This window comes from Ascaphus truei, chromosome 10 (genome assembly GCF_040206685.1).
Source record: "Ascaphus truei isolate aAscTru1 chromosome 10, aAscTru1.hap1, whole genome shotgun sequence".
In the NCBI taxonomy this organism is placed as follows: Eukaryota; Metazoa; Chordata; class Amphibia; order Anura; family Ascaphidae; genus Ascaphus; species Ascaphus truei.
In genome coordinates this window covers 34,802,049-34,816,539 of record NC_134492.1, presented here as the reverse complement: position 1 = coordinate 34,816,539, position 14,491 = coordinate 34,802,049, and the positions used below count along the sequence as shown (strand labels likewise).

General features: G+C 48.1%; 1 protein-coding gene across 1 annotated transcript in view; it reads right to left on the bottom strand.

The window, feature by feature from the left end:
* Nucleotides 1-2,692: 2,692 nt before the first annotated feature.
* The window catches only part of LHX4 (LIM homeobox 4), a 60,060-nt gene continuing 48,261 nt past the window's right edge, over nucleotides 2,693-14,491 (bottom strand). Inside the window, exons 3-6 of the mRNA XM_075616525.1 lie at nucleotides 13,532-13,734; nucleotides 12,197-12,351; nucleotides 9,595-9,763; nucleotides 2,693-4,528 (exon numbers count right to left, since the gene is read on the bottom strand). Coding sequence (XP_075472640.1) covers nucleotides 4,167-4,528; nucleotides 9,595-9,763; nucleotides 12,197-12,351; nucleotides 13,532-13,734 — 889 coding nt within the window. The 3' untranslated portion in view covers nucleotides 2,693-4,166. The remainder of the gene's footprint in view (nucleotides 4,529-9,594; nucleotides 9,764-12,196; nucleotides 12,352-13,531; nucleotides 13,735-14,491) is intronic.

The window sequence follows — 14,491 nt, the reverse complement described above, 5'->3', positions numbered from 1 at the left end:
TAAGAAGGTTGAGATTTATTTACACAGATTAGACGTGTGACGCTAGTGACACACACGGGGCTTCCCTGGACACATGGCAATAAATACAGGATATCACAAGACTTTAAAGGACTGTACAGTATGTACACACTGTGGTGACAGGCGGCGCTTTGTGCAAACTCATCAGGAATCTCGGCGTGAAGACTAGCTCGAGAAGGCAAATAGCTACTTAGTGTGCGCCAGTGCGGGGGCGCCTCTATCACGGTGTAGCTCAGAATGTGCCCCTGTGCCACTGGGGAAGAGTTTATTTATACTGGCTAAACTGGTGCAAAAAGAAAACGGATTTAGAAATTAAAACCAATTCCAATGAACAATGGCACTTTTTTTTTTATATATAAATCTGGTGCTTGGTTTTACCAAAATTATTCCAACTTTGCAGCCTCATGTTCTTTGTCAAGGTGTGTATAAGTGTATAAGTACAGTATACAACCGGCAGAGGGGGTGTGGGCATTATGGAGGTGAGAAGCTGCAATGTAGGAGGGTGTTTGTGAGCGTGCATTTGTGCAGGTAGGAGATTGTGCTATGTCAGGAGTGTGTAAATGGGGTGGCTGTGCTATGTCAGGAGTGTGTAAATGGGGTGGATGTGCTATGTCAGGATGAGTAAATGGGGGGTACTGTGATAGACCAGATGTGTGTTGGTGGAAGATGTGATTATAGATGAGAAAGGATGTTAGTTGTGAGTAGCGTGTAGTGGAGAGAAACGGACATAGGTCAGGGTGTGTAAGTAGGAGAGACTGATAATAACAGGTGTGTGTCCCAAGAAGAGGCTGGGCTATATAGGTGTGTATAGACTGGAGAGGCTGGGATATATTGGAGGTGTGGAGACTGGAGAGGCTGGGATATATTGGAGGTGTGGGGACTGGAGAGGCTGGGATATATTGGAGGTGTGTAGACTGGAGAGGCTGGGATATATTGGAGGTGTGGAGACTGCAGAGGCTGGGATATATTGGAGGTGTGGAGACTGCAGAGGCTGGGATATATTGGAGGTGTGGAGACTGGAGAGGCTGGGATATATTGGAGGTGTTGGGACTGGAGAGGCTGGGATATATTGGAGGTGTGGAGACTGGAGAGGCTGGGATATATTGGAGGTGTGGAGACTGGAGAGGCTGGGATATATTGGAGGTGTGGAGACTGGAGAGGCTGAGATATATTGGAGGTGTGGATACTGCAGAGGCTGGGATATATTGGAGGTGTGGAGACTGGAGAGGCTGGGATATATTGGAGGTGTGGAGACTGTAGAGGCTGGGATATATTGGAGGTGTGGAGACTGTAGAGGCTGGGATATATTGGAGGTGTGGAGACTGCAGAGGCTGGGATATATTGGAGGTGTGGAGACTGGAGAGGCTGGGATATATTGGAGGTGTGGAGACTGGAGAGGTTGGGATATATTGGAGGTGTGGAGACTGGAGAGGCTGGGACATATTGGAGGTGTGGAGACTGGAGAGGCTGGGATATATTGGAGGTGTGGGGACTGGAGAGGCTGGGATATATTGGTGTGGAGACTGGAGAGGCTGGGATATATTGGAGGTGTGGAGACTGGAGAGGCTGGGACATATTGGAGGTGTGGAGACTGGAGAGGCTGGGATATATTGGAGGTGTGGAGACTGGAGAGGCTGGGATATATTGGAGGTGTGGAGACTGGAGAGGTTGGGATATATTGGAGGTGTGGAGACTGGAGAGGCTGGGATATATTGGAGGTGTGGAGACTGCAGAGGCTGGGATATATTGGAGGTGTGGAGACTGCAGAGGCTGGGATATATTGGAAGTGTGGAGACTGGAGAGGCTGGGATATATTGGAGGTGTGGGGACTGGAGAGGCTGGGATATATTGGTGTGGAGACTGGAGAGGCTGGGATATATTGGAGGTGTGGAGACTGGAGAGGCTGGGATATATTGGAGGTGTGGGGACTGGAGAGGCTGGGATATATTGGAGGTGTGGAGACTGGAGAGGCTGGGACATATTGGAGGTGTGGAGACTGGAGAGGTTGGGATATATTGGAGGTGTGGAGACTGGAGAGGCTGGGATATATTGGAGGTGTGGAGACTGCAGAGGCTGGGATATATTGGAGGTGTGGGGACTGGAGAGGCTGGGATATATTGGAGGTGTGGAGACTGCAGAGGCTGGGATATATTGGAAGTGTGGAGACTGGAGAGGCTGGGATATATTGGAGGTGTGGAGACTGGAGAGGCTGGGATATATTGGAGGTGTGGAGACTGGAGAGGCTGGGATATATTGGAGGTGTGGAGACTGGAGAGGCTGGGATATATTGGAGGTGTGGAGACTGGAGAGGCTGGGATATATTGGAGGTGTGGAGACTGCAGAGGCTGGGATATATAGGAGGTTTGGAGACTGGAGAGGCTGGGATATATTGGAGGTGTGGAGACTGGAGAGGCTGGGATATATTGGAGGTGTGGAGACTGGAGAGGCTGGGATATATTGGAGGTGTGGAGACTGGAGAGGTTGGGATATATTGGAGGTGTGGAGACTGGAGAGGCTGGGATATATTGGAGGTGTGGAGACTGCAGAGGCTGGGATATATTGGAGGTGTGGAGACTGCAGAGGCTGGGATATATTGGAGGTGTGGAGACTGCAGAGGCTGGGATATATTGGAGGTGTGGAGACTGCAGAGGTTGGGATATATTGGAAGTGTGGAGACTGGAGAGGCTGGGATATATTGGAGGTGTGGAGACTGGAGAGGCTGGGATATATTGGAGGTGTGGAGACTGCAGAGGCTGGGATATATTGGAGGTGTGGAGACTGCAGAGGCTGGGATATATTGGAGGTGTGGAGACTGCAGAGGCTGGGATATATTGGAGGTGTGGGGACTGGAGAGGCTGGGATATATTGGAGGTGTGGAGACTGGAGAGGCTGGGATATATTGGAGGTGTGGAGACTGGAGAGGCTGATATCGGAGGTGTGCATATGGGAGAGGCTGGGATATGACAGGATGTGTACATGGGAGAAGTTGTGCATTGACAGAGAATAGATGGGAGCGGCTGTGCATTGCCAGTTAGTGTCACAAGAGACTGTGACATGTCAGAGATGCGTATATGTATAGCGCAATAACAGAACAGTACGGAGCTGCATACGTGGTTCATGCTATGTAAAAATATAATAATATATAAGCAGAGTATAGGGAAAATATTTTGATTGGGTATAAGTGCAGTGTGAATATGTTGCTTCCCAAGTAGATCTACAGGCCTTCCCAGTTTGATTTACCTCTTTTACCACTTATGTGCCATATTATTAAAGCAACACACTGCAGGTCCTTGTAGCAGAGGGACTTCATGAGATGTATTCTCTGTGTATCAATGCTCAGATTAATCTGCCACACCCTGTGTTAACACACTCCCCCTATCTGTGCACTTCCTGCAAGCAGCACTGCCGGAATAGTGGAACACCATCACTGCAACAGAGAAGCTCAGTGCCTCTTCCAGCATTGAAACGAGTAATAGAACGATCTGCAGGGCCCTTTAACAGTGCCTGAGTAAAAGTAAGATGCTGTGCAAGTTTCCTCGGTGGGGAAGGGGTTAACATTTCCAAACACATTCCTCTCTCTATTATGTTTATTCAGAAAGAGACCATTCGGGACCACGTGCGAACAAATGCTGCTTTATGATGGATTGTCAGATTGTCAGTTGCATGTACAAAGCTCCTCTCCTCCCTCCCCCCCCCCCCCAACAATAACACCTTGGAGGCAGATAATATTGCAGGAGCTATCCACCCGAAGTCCTCACTCTCCAAAATGACACAAATACTGATGAGCAGAGTGTAATGTGACTTCTTCTCCGGAGTATGGAGAGCTGTTGAGCGTGGGAAGGTCACATTCCTTGAACCCCCAGGATTAAGTAGGGAGATCCATCACCTGCCAAAGTGCAAACATTCCTTTTTATCAATGCATTGTGTTGCTGAGCATTGTCTTTCAGAGTTCCACACATTGTCCCACCAGTTCCTGTAATAATAGGGTGGGGTTGGTGCACTTTTCAGCAGCTTTGCAGTAGTGTCTTGTATGGGGGAGCATGAGATTGGTTTGGGGGGGGTGGGGGGAATACCAAAGGCTGAGTGTGGTGTCTGCAGAGTTTGGCAAACTCAATGATTGTTTGAAAGGTAGTACCCCCCACACCTCTTTAAAATGGGGGGTGGTCCATCTCATCCAGCCAGGAGCCTGGGCTGGTGGGGAAGTCCGGGTACCCCATGCTGCTGCCTGTGGAGATGTCAGAGGTAGGGGCTGCAGGTAGTGCTCGGAGTGGAGGATGGACCAGAAGCCCAGCAGCACCATCCATGCTGTATGGCAGCCCATGGGATGGGAGCGAGGAGACAGAAGAGGGAGACTGTGGCATATCATAGGGGCTCCCATCTTGAAGGTCCTGGTAGGACTGTCCTGTTCCATCCATTGTGAAGCCCCCACTAACCAGAGGAACACCAACAAGATCCCCTGCAGCGCTGTAAATGGTGGCACCGGATCCCAATTCAGACAGGATCTGCTCATCTGTAGGTGATACAGACAGTGGACTATAAATAGAGCACCCAGAGATGTACAGAAGTGCATTCACCACAAGGGTTCAATGGTTAATATTTAACTTCACACAAACTATGCTTAAAAAAAATATTGTTCCTAGCCAACGCATTTATAGAATGAATGTTCCCATGACTCATCCTTATGCATCACTCACAACCATAAGCCCATCTCTTTATATTCCATTGGTATTGTATGTACATCACTTCTGAGCAAATGAAAGGGAGAAGGGAATAGCTATAGGAGTAAGTGATGGAAAGTGGGAGTCATTGGGCCATGAATTACTGCTCTTGGGAATCTTAATGAAGACCCAATACTCTGCTAAGTCTGCTTTCCCACCGCATCGTATATAAGATCCAGAATCCCTTTTTATGATCTCATCAACCAATATGGTCTCTTCTTTGTAATGTACTGCTATAATGGCAGCAGTGGACAGAGGTATTGAATTTCAATTAAGGTTCATTGACTCAAAATTCGATGGCCTCGTTTCAATATGCTGTGAAGCCATCTTCCCCTTGCTCAGAAAGTTTTGAGCTCCATTCATTTGAAAGAGGCTTAAATCTTTGAGCAATGGGAAGGTAGCTTCACAGTTTATTGAAAATGGTTCTATATCACTTATTAAAGTACCCCTGATCCTTGGTCCTATTAAACATATCACAAATTATATGGCATAGTCTCCTCATGTTAGAAAAAAAAAAATGAAGTAGCAGAACTGTTACAAAAAAACAACTAATATAGATCATTAATATAATTTCACACCTGAGCCATAGATGTGTGCTGATTATAACTAGAATGGTTTGCTGTTCAAAAAAACAACAATGTGTGCTAGTTGGGTCGTTGTGCATCACTCCAATGTTCCGCGAATCCCTCGGCACAGTGAAGGTTTGCTCAACAGCAACACATCCGATTTAAAGCAGCATTTCCACTTAGGAGGCAAGGGGTGCCCTAGGTAGGAAGCAGGGGGTCACTGGAGCTGGACCGCAGTAGTTTCAGCTCTGGAGACCCCCTGCTTCCCGAGATACTTACCTCTGAAGGTGAGGCTGTTGGCAGCTCCGGCGGCACAAACAATATGGCAGTGTAAAGGTCCTGCGTTTAACGGTCCCATAGAAAGCCCTTGTGGTTTCCTATTGGCCTGCGTGACGTGGGATTTTGAAACAGGATTGAGATAGAGGCAGCACCTTTAGGGGTATGTATCTTGTGGAGCAGGGGGGCCTGAGAGCTGAAATGAATGCGGTTCAGCTCCGGAGAACCCCTGGTTCCCACCTTTTTTTTTTTTTAAATTGATTTTATTTTGAAAGGAAATGGTTATTTAAACTAAGCTTTAATAATAATTATAATAATAACTATTTCATATAGCGCTTTTCTCCCACTGGGACTCAAGGTGTTTCACAATATAGTGCGTGGCACAGAGAATTTGCCTGAGGCACAGGGACATAAAGTGACTTGCCCAAGGTCACAAGGAGCAGACACCGGGATTTGACCCAGGTTCCCCCGTGTCAAACTCTGTGCCATCGTTATCAGAGTCCGTGCCTTTAGCCCTTCTTTGAGGGGCAGTAGTACACAGCGAGTCACAATAAAAATGTAATCACTCTGTCATTGTTTTGCCGTCCTTTGGAAACACTGGAATGACGCATGTAGCGCCCATTATTGTTAACGGGACCGCGTCAAAATTCCCCAAATCGCATTCATTTTGCGTGCAAATCACTCATTGTGGTGATTCCATTTGTTTATATCGTGCCATTTTGACTAACATGGTGAAACCTGCGTTATTGAAATCGCATGATAACGCGCGCAGGATTTTGGAATAGCGGGTGCTACATCTGTATATTTACTGTATTGCAGACAAAAGACTATTTACCCGCGGCTTCCAGGGCTGGCAAAATACATTGATACACATTGTAAAAAAAAACAAAAAAAAACAAAAAAAAAAACACACACCTCCCAAGCTTACTATGAAAATGTTAAAAATAAAAAGAAATACTTATACTTGCCCAATGTTTACAACAACAAAAAAAGTGTAAAATCAGCTACATTTATTGGGATTCCTGTCCTTTGATGAATATAGCTCTGTTTTGTTCCCTGCTTTTGCAGCTGGGAGACTTCCATGTATCATTTCCCTCCGTTTACTTTCATCCTCAGCAGGAACAGCCTTTCAATGCCCATTCACTTGAATGAGCTGTAAGGTGCAGTAAGTGTATTGGAGAACTGAGTTTTATACCAAATAGGAGACAGTGGTAATGAGTTATAAGCTGATAATTAAATTATACAACACAAAATCATCATGAACTAGTGCAAGGGTGGCCAACTCAAGTCCTTGAGGGCCACCAACAGGTCCGATTTTCAGGAAACCCCTGCTTCAGCACAGGTGGCTCAATCCATGGTGCAGTCAAAGACTGAGCCACCTATCCTGAAGCAGGGATATCCTTAAAACCTCACCGTTGGTGGCCCTCGAGGACTGGAGTCGGCCACCGCTGAACTAGAAATATGACTCGCACTTCTTCAGCGCTCCGATTTAATCGATATATTTTCTGGTTCACTGCTGTATTGACAAATGGACTTTAAAGAAGGAAATCCAGGAATGTACTTGAGTTGAAAAGCAGAGGCTGTAACTACAGCTTTGTAGAGGGAACTACTCTCTCCTGCAGCAGTGAAAACCAAAAGCAAAAAGCCTGTGTTACATCCAATATGACAAATGATATCGTTAAATACTTATTTGTTTTTCTTTTCATAAGTAAGGCTCATTTAGTTAAATTCTTTGGCCAACGCATCCCCTCTTTTGCAGGTCCTAACACTACTGCACCCTTCAAAAGACGCTCCTAACCGCTCTAATGGAAGGAGAACTGGTCGCTCACAGGTGCATAACGAGAGTCGCCATTTAAAAGGTGGGATGGGCGAGCTTAAAACCAGGGAAATTTGGGGTCACAAATTGTTAAAAAAAAATAAAGAAAAAAAATAAACAGGACACCAAAAGCCGACTGCGCATGCGCGAGCGATGAGCACAGTCGGCGTGCATGCGCGAGCGATGAGCATAGCCGGCGTGCATGCACGAGCGATGAGCACAGCCGGCGTGCATGCGTGAGCGATGAGCGCAGTCGGTGTGCATGTGCGAGCGATAAGCACAGCCGGCGTGCATGCGCGAGCGATAAGCATAGCCGGCATGCATGAGCGATGAGCACAGCCGGCGTGCATGCGCAAGCGATAAGCATAGCCGGCGTGCATGCGCAAGCGATAAGCATAGCCGGCGTGCATGCATGAGCGATGAGCATAGCCGGCGTGCATGTGCGAGCAATAAGCACAGCCGGCGTGCATGCATGAGCGATGAGCATAGCCGGCGTGCATGCGCGAGCGATGAGCGCAGTCGGCGTGCATGTGCGAGCGATGAGCGCAGTCGGCGTGCATGCGCGAGCGATGAGCGCAGTCGGCGTGCATGCGCGAGCGATGAGCGCAGTCGGCGCTCATTGCTTGCCCATGTGCAGTTTTTTTTCAGTCGCGCATGCACGGTCACCGATCCCGGACATTTTTCGTTATTTAAAAATTCCTCCCGGACGGCGACCCTCAATCAAAAAGCCGGACATGTCCAGGAAAATACAGACATATGGAAACCAGCCCAATAGAGATGTACAAAGCAGGGGAAAGCGGCTGATAAAGAGAAGGTTCATTATAATATCTTATAATTCATAATAATCTGCCAGCACAGATTTCCATAACTCACTGTGGTTATAGGGTGTTTCTGCCCAGGGATTGTGGGCTCGGGAAATGTATTTGAATATGTTTTTCTTTTTAATGATAACGTTAGCCGGAGCACTTTCGCTAATTTGTTATAACATGGGACAATTTAGCTACAATCTCCCAGTGCACAGGGAAATAAAAATGACCAACACGTAATTTCCAGCCACCCACTGAAAGCGAAACGTTGCTATAACTTGCCGTGTTCTCCTCAGTGCCGCTTCAACTATTTGCATCGACACTTCTCCGGGGAATTTATTCTAGGCTGGGGAGGTTTCCATGAGAAAGCAGCAGATTTGCTTGGTTCAGATGGGATCAAATAATATAAACTGAACCCTTAGGCCAGAGGTGGGCAAACTGGGAGGTGTTCCCCCCAGAGGCCCCGCGCTCTTCCCCAAGGCATTTAAATAAAATGCCCGGGGAGGCGTGAGGCCTCTGTAACTTCTCTTACCTGCTTTCAGCCGGCTATTCGGCGATACGTAGCCATGGCAACGCACGTCAAATGATGCTGTCGGGTCACGTGACATGACCTGCAGTGTCATTTGGCGCCGGGTCCTAGGACAGGGGGGGCGCGAGCGCTTGGGCTGCCAGGCAGGTGGGCGCAGCTCAGAAAGTTTGCGCACCCCTGCCTTAGGCTACCCTTGTGACGTACTCTGTCCGTCATGAGGTCTGGCACGATGGGACATTTGGTCATCTCGCCGTGACCAAGTGTCCGCCTGTGTTTGGCCGCTAATGGATCCTTCCTTCACAGGCGGTTACGGATAGGGATTTTAGGGTAAGGGGTTAAGGTTTTTAGGATAAGGAGTTTATGGTGAGGGTTTAGGATAGGGAATTTTTAGGGTAGGGATAGCATTAGTATTAGGGGGTTTTCGGGTAAGGAGTAAGGTTAGGGCCTTACCTTGGTGGCAAAGCAGCCGGTGGAGGGATGTCCCGGCGGAGAGGTAAGTGGCAGATAAACGGCCATGACCAAATATCCTAGATCGAGCCTGGCATACAAGGGGCCCTTATGACAGGTTGTCATGCTATTTTTTCTCATTTCATGGGGGGAAGGGGCGGAGGTAGGCCACCTGACTCTGTGTCAAAGGCAAGAGACATAGGGGAGGGGCCTGCCAAAGTCATAAAGGGCAGTGCACAGTCTATTTAGTGAGTCAGTTCTGGAGTCCGTGTCAGTTCTGAGAGAGAGAGTTCCTGTTAGTGTGATACAGTTGGAGGAGATCAGGCAGGCCCTGATAAGAGCTGATAGAGCTACGGTGGACCAATGCCTCTCACCCTGCCTAGGGTTTTTTTATTTACTCGGGATGTGCGCCATTTACCTCGGTAGCTCAGTTCACTGTCGCTCACACCACATTCCTCCGCCGAGCTCTCTTTCCCCGGTTTCCCCATCCGCGTTTTCCTCACACTCTTGTAGAACTGGCCCCAGCGCTGGCGCCCTGCGTCCTTCTTCAGGCGCTTCTCCTTAGCACGGCGGTTTTGGAACCAAACCTGAGGGGGGATTGAGGGAGAGAAATCCTGAGAAGAAGCGAGAGAGAGGAGAAGGGGGAAGAAAAAGTGAAGGGATGAAAAAAGGGAGGCCAGGAAGAAATAGGGAGTAAGAAAGTGAAAGGAATAAAGAGACAGTATAAGGAAACAAGATATGGAATCAGAGAGAAATAGGAAGAGGAGAGAAAAGGGGGTGGAAGGGGGAGAAAAAAAGGTTGAAGGTAGAGAGAGAACGAGAGAGAGAAATAAGGCGAAAGATACAAAATAGAGAGGAGGCAAAAAAGGACGGGTCGCCGTGTTGGTCCATTCTTCCGTGTAGTAACAAAGGAGGGAGTAGGAGATATGATACCTTTTATTGGAGCAACAAGTAGTTGATAAGTTAGGCTGCGGCCCCAGCGCCTGCGCTGCACGCGCGCCTGCGAGGCAGGCGGCGCGTGCAGCCGAATTCCCCGGTCTGCAGAGAGCTGCAGGGGGAAAGACAGGGGGTGAGTGACGGGGGTGCGGCCGTAACGTCACCCGGCAGATTCACCCTCATTGGCTGAACCACCGGGGGGCGTAGCCTAGCGCTCCGTCGCGAGTCCTGCTCTCAATTTTCTCGAGAGCAGGAGTTTCTGTCAGCGCAGCGCGGTGGCCCCCCCCCCCTCGCAGCGGCCTGGCCCCATTGTGGGGCGGCTCTTGTGCCTGCAGCGTCCGCCTCAGCGGGCGCTGCAGTAGCCAGCGGGGACCTGGCCTTACAAGCTTTTGAACTTCTCTGGGTCATTCACCGGGTTACCCTACCCTGGGAGGTTCAAAAGCTTGTTACATAAAGGGCCGCCGAGAACGGGGGACAGCCGGGGACAGTGTCCCGGGCCCGCTGGCTGGGGGTGGCCCGGCCGGTGCTGCAAGTTTGCCCCGACCTCTGGCTTCCACTGCCTGCGCGCGACGGGGCTCTCTGACATCAGCGCACCGGAAGTAAGCTTGGCCCAGCTTCCGGCGCGACGCGCGCTGACGCCAAGAGCCCCGTAAGGTAAGTCTGTATTATTAAATGTATTGGGGGGCATGGAGGAATTTTTATATGTATTGGGGGGCTTGGGGGAATTTATATATGTATTGGGGGGCTTGGGGGAATTTATATATGTATTGGGGGGCTTGGGGGAATTTGTATATGTATTGGGGGGCTTGGGGGAATTTGTATATGTATTGGTGGGCTTGGGGGAATTTGTATAAGTATTGGGGGGCTTGGGGGTATTTTTATATGGGTTGGGGTATTTTTTTTATATGTATTGGGGGGGGTTTATGTATGTATGGGGGGATTATTTGTATTGTTTTTTTATATGTATTTGGGGGTGGGATTGTTTGTGTATGTATTTGGGGGTAGGAAATTTTGCATTGGGGGTGGGAGGTTTTTTGCATTGGGGGTGGGAGGTTTTTTGGTATATATTTTGTGGAGGGAATTGTGTGGGGTTATTGACGGAGGGAGAGGAGAGAGGGGGTAAGGGAGTAAGAGTGAGACGCAGGGAGAGAAATTCATGTGAGGCGGGGGGGGCAGGGATTGAGTGGACATGGGGTATTTGATGGAGGGGGTAGGGTGAGAGGTGAGACGGAGTGAAATAAATGGGAAGAGGGAGGGAAATAGAGGAGACTCGCGAGGTGTGAAATGGGGCTCGCAACACTGCTGACGGGGGGGTGGCCGGTCAGAACTGTAGCACTGGGCCCCGGGAAATCTGTCTGCAGCCCTGGTTACACATCAACTGCTTGTTGGTCTTATAAAAGGTAGCGTCCCACCTACTCCCTCTCCCTCCTTTGTTACGACAGAATAGAGAGGAGGAGGTACTGTAGGGTAAAAAAACTGGATAGACGTAAGAAAAAGATGGATAGATTCTAGAGACATTGGATACATGTAAAAATGGGAGAAGAGATGGATGGTGCAGATTGTAGGCAAAATAATGAGAAGTTGATAGGAACAAAAGTTTTTTTTCCTAAACCTTCCACCTTATATTAAAAGAACATTACACCATAGCAATCTATGGGGTTATTTACCCAAATCTTTAACAACTAATGCAAAAAAACAGATTTAGCAGGGACTATAACTGAAATGAAATACAACTATCCCATTACTTTTGATATGTCTGCTGTGTTTTCTTCCCAGTTTTGCAAATTGATGGCATTCAAAAATAGCCCACTGTCCACCTGCATGCTCCTGAAGAGAAACATGTTGCGTTGGTCTCCCAGTTTCAATACTAATTTTTTTTTTTTTTAAAAAGACACCATCCGATGTTTTGATGGAGAAACCCCCAACTGCTTTCACCAAAACATTTTTTTTCCAGCACTTTTTGCAAAAGTTAATAGCCCCCCAGCCCTCCCCCTCCCCCCCCCAACCCCCCCAAAAAAAGTCTCCTCCAGCACTGGCATACCCAACCCTTGTTGCTGCCTCCATCAACCTCGAGGGCGTTCTACCTGCACTACACGCATGTCCAGCCCCGTCTCCGAGGACAGCTGCTCCCTCACATGTCTCGCAGGTTTCGGGGAGTTCTTGTATGCGTTTTTTAAGGTCTCCAGCTGTTTGGCTGTTATTGTGGTACGGGGTCTCTTAGCTCCTCCCTCTGAATCATCTGCAAAAAAGAAGTGCAGAAAAATCACCACCTGCTTATTCTGCATCGTGTCAACTCTCAAGGACTCAAAATGAGCAACAGGCACTCGCTGACTTTAAAGACTGAGGAGTCTATGGATCAAGGCAATTTTGGGGGAAAACCGGGACGTTTTCTCACTGCAACTATGTATGAAAGCATTTAGCTCCAATGATGTCCCTACCCCAGCTTGCACCTTGGGGAGAGTCGGTAGGAGGATTTGGGGATGAGTTACATGGGGCACATATTATAATGAGATTTATCACATTCTGCGTCTCTCCGAACCATTCTTTTTCCATTTTATTTGCCCCCAAAAAATCTTTCATATCTGACATGGCTTAAGTCTCACATTCTGCATCAGATGTAAGAAACTGCTCTGATACATGCTGAAGCTCAGCTCCAGCAGTGCGTCTAAACGCAGTGAGCAGTGCGTCTAAACACACTTTTTTCTACCTTAATACGTAGATCTCCGTTCTGAGTCTCTAGAGACGTCTATAAGACCACTGATGCTAAAAATGAGTGAGACTGGGAATCATTGACTATCAGCGAGTCTTGACTCATCTGGGAAGAGACGTCTCTCACATAGTGCTGACATAATGGGCTTATCCAATATTATTAGTGATGCCATGAAAAAGTAACAGTACTATATTAAAATGCAAAACCAACAAGCACTAGGCACCATTTATAATAGGCCTGAATATTGCACAGGCAGGGAGTGTCACATTGCACAGGCAGGGAGTGTGTCACATTGCACAGGCATGGAGAGTGTCGCATTGCACAGGCAGGGAGAGTGTCGCATTGCACAGGCAGGGAGTGTGCCGCATTGCACAAGCAGGGAGTGTGTCACATTGCACAAGCAGGAAGTGTGTCATATTACACAGACAGGAGTGTCACATTGGACAGGCAGGGAGAGTGTCGAATTGCACAGACAGGGAGTGTGTCAAATTGCACAGGCAGGGAGTGTGTCACATTGCACAGGCAGGGAGTGTGTCGCATTGCACAGGCAGGGAGTGTGTCGCATTGCACAAGCAGGGAGTGTGTCACATTGCACAAGCAGGGAGTGCGTCATATTGCACAGACGGGGAGTGTCACATTGCACAGACAGGGAGTGTGCCACATTGCACAGGCAGGGAGCTTCTGCAGGAAGCAGTAAGGCGCTTCTCACCATTCTGCTTGGCTGTCTCATAGTCCTCTTTGCACACTAGCCGGCCATCCTCCATGAGGTAGAACTCATCGCCTGTGGCCAGTTGCCGGCTGCAGATGACGCAGGAGAAGCAGTGCAGGTGATACACAAAGTCCTGAGCTTTGCGTACCACCTGAGTTGGGGGGATCCCCTGCTGGCACGCAGTGCACTTGGTACCAAAACGCCTGAGAGAGGGAAACAGAGCACATTATATCTCAGGGATGCAGATCCAGCCTCAGGCATCTCTCACATCAATTACATAGAGATAGCCATGTTAGTCCAGCTACGTTGGTGCAGATTAAATGTGCACTTCAGTATTAGGAGATCTATTTTTTATTTGGACTAACACTTGATATTATAGGACAAGCTTTGGAGAGTTCTCTCTCTTCCTCAGGTTAATTAATACCGATTTACCAAATATTCCTTGAGTTTAACACAGATGTAAAATCCAACACAACAGTCTAAAGGCAGGAGATGTGGAGAGATCATGGCAGAGGGGAGAGTAAATACATCATATCAATTGTTAGTCCTAATAAAACAAGAGGCCACTTAATACTGAAGTACCCCAGTTACTCTGCACTTACTAACAGAACACATGAGGTGCCTCCCACTAAAACAGCCACCAGGAACCGTTCTCACTGATACAGAGTCAGAAAGAATAGACTTCCCATAACAGGGGCACCCCCATCATGTAACTGACTTTGCAAAACCAAGCAAGAGTCAATCCTATTGACACAGAGAAATAAAGGTGGACACATGTAGGTCTTTTCTTCCATGTAGTAAAGTAACAAAGGGGAGAGAAGGAGTGATCCAGTGTATCAAACCATCTGGACATTCTGCCAATTCTTTCCTGTTTATCAGAGACTCTCGAATCATTACATTAACATGTATCATTTCACTCAATTCTCCTGGCTAAAAAGGTCCCTCAACCCAATACAAGTT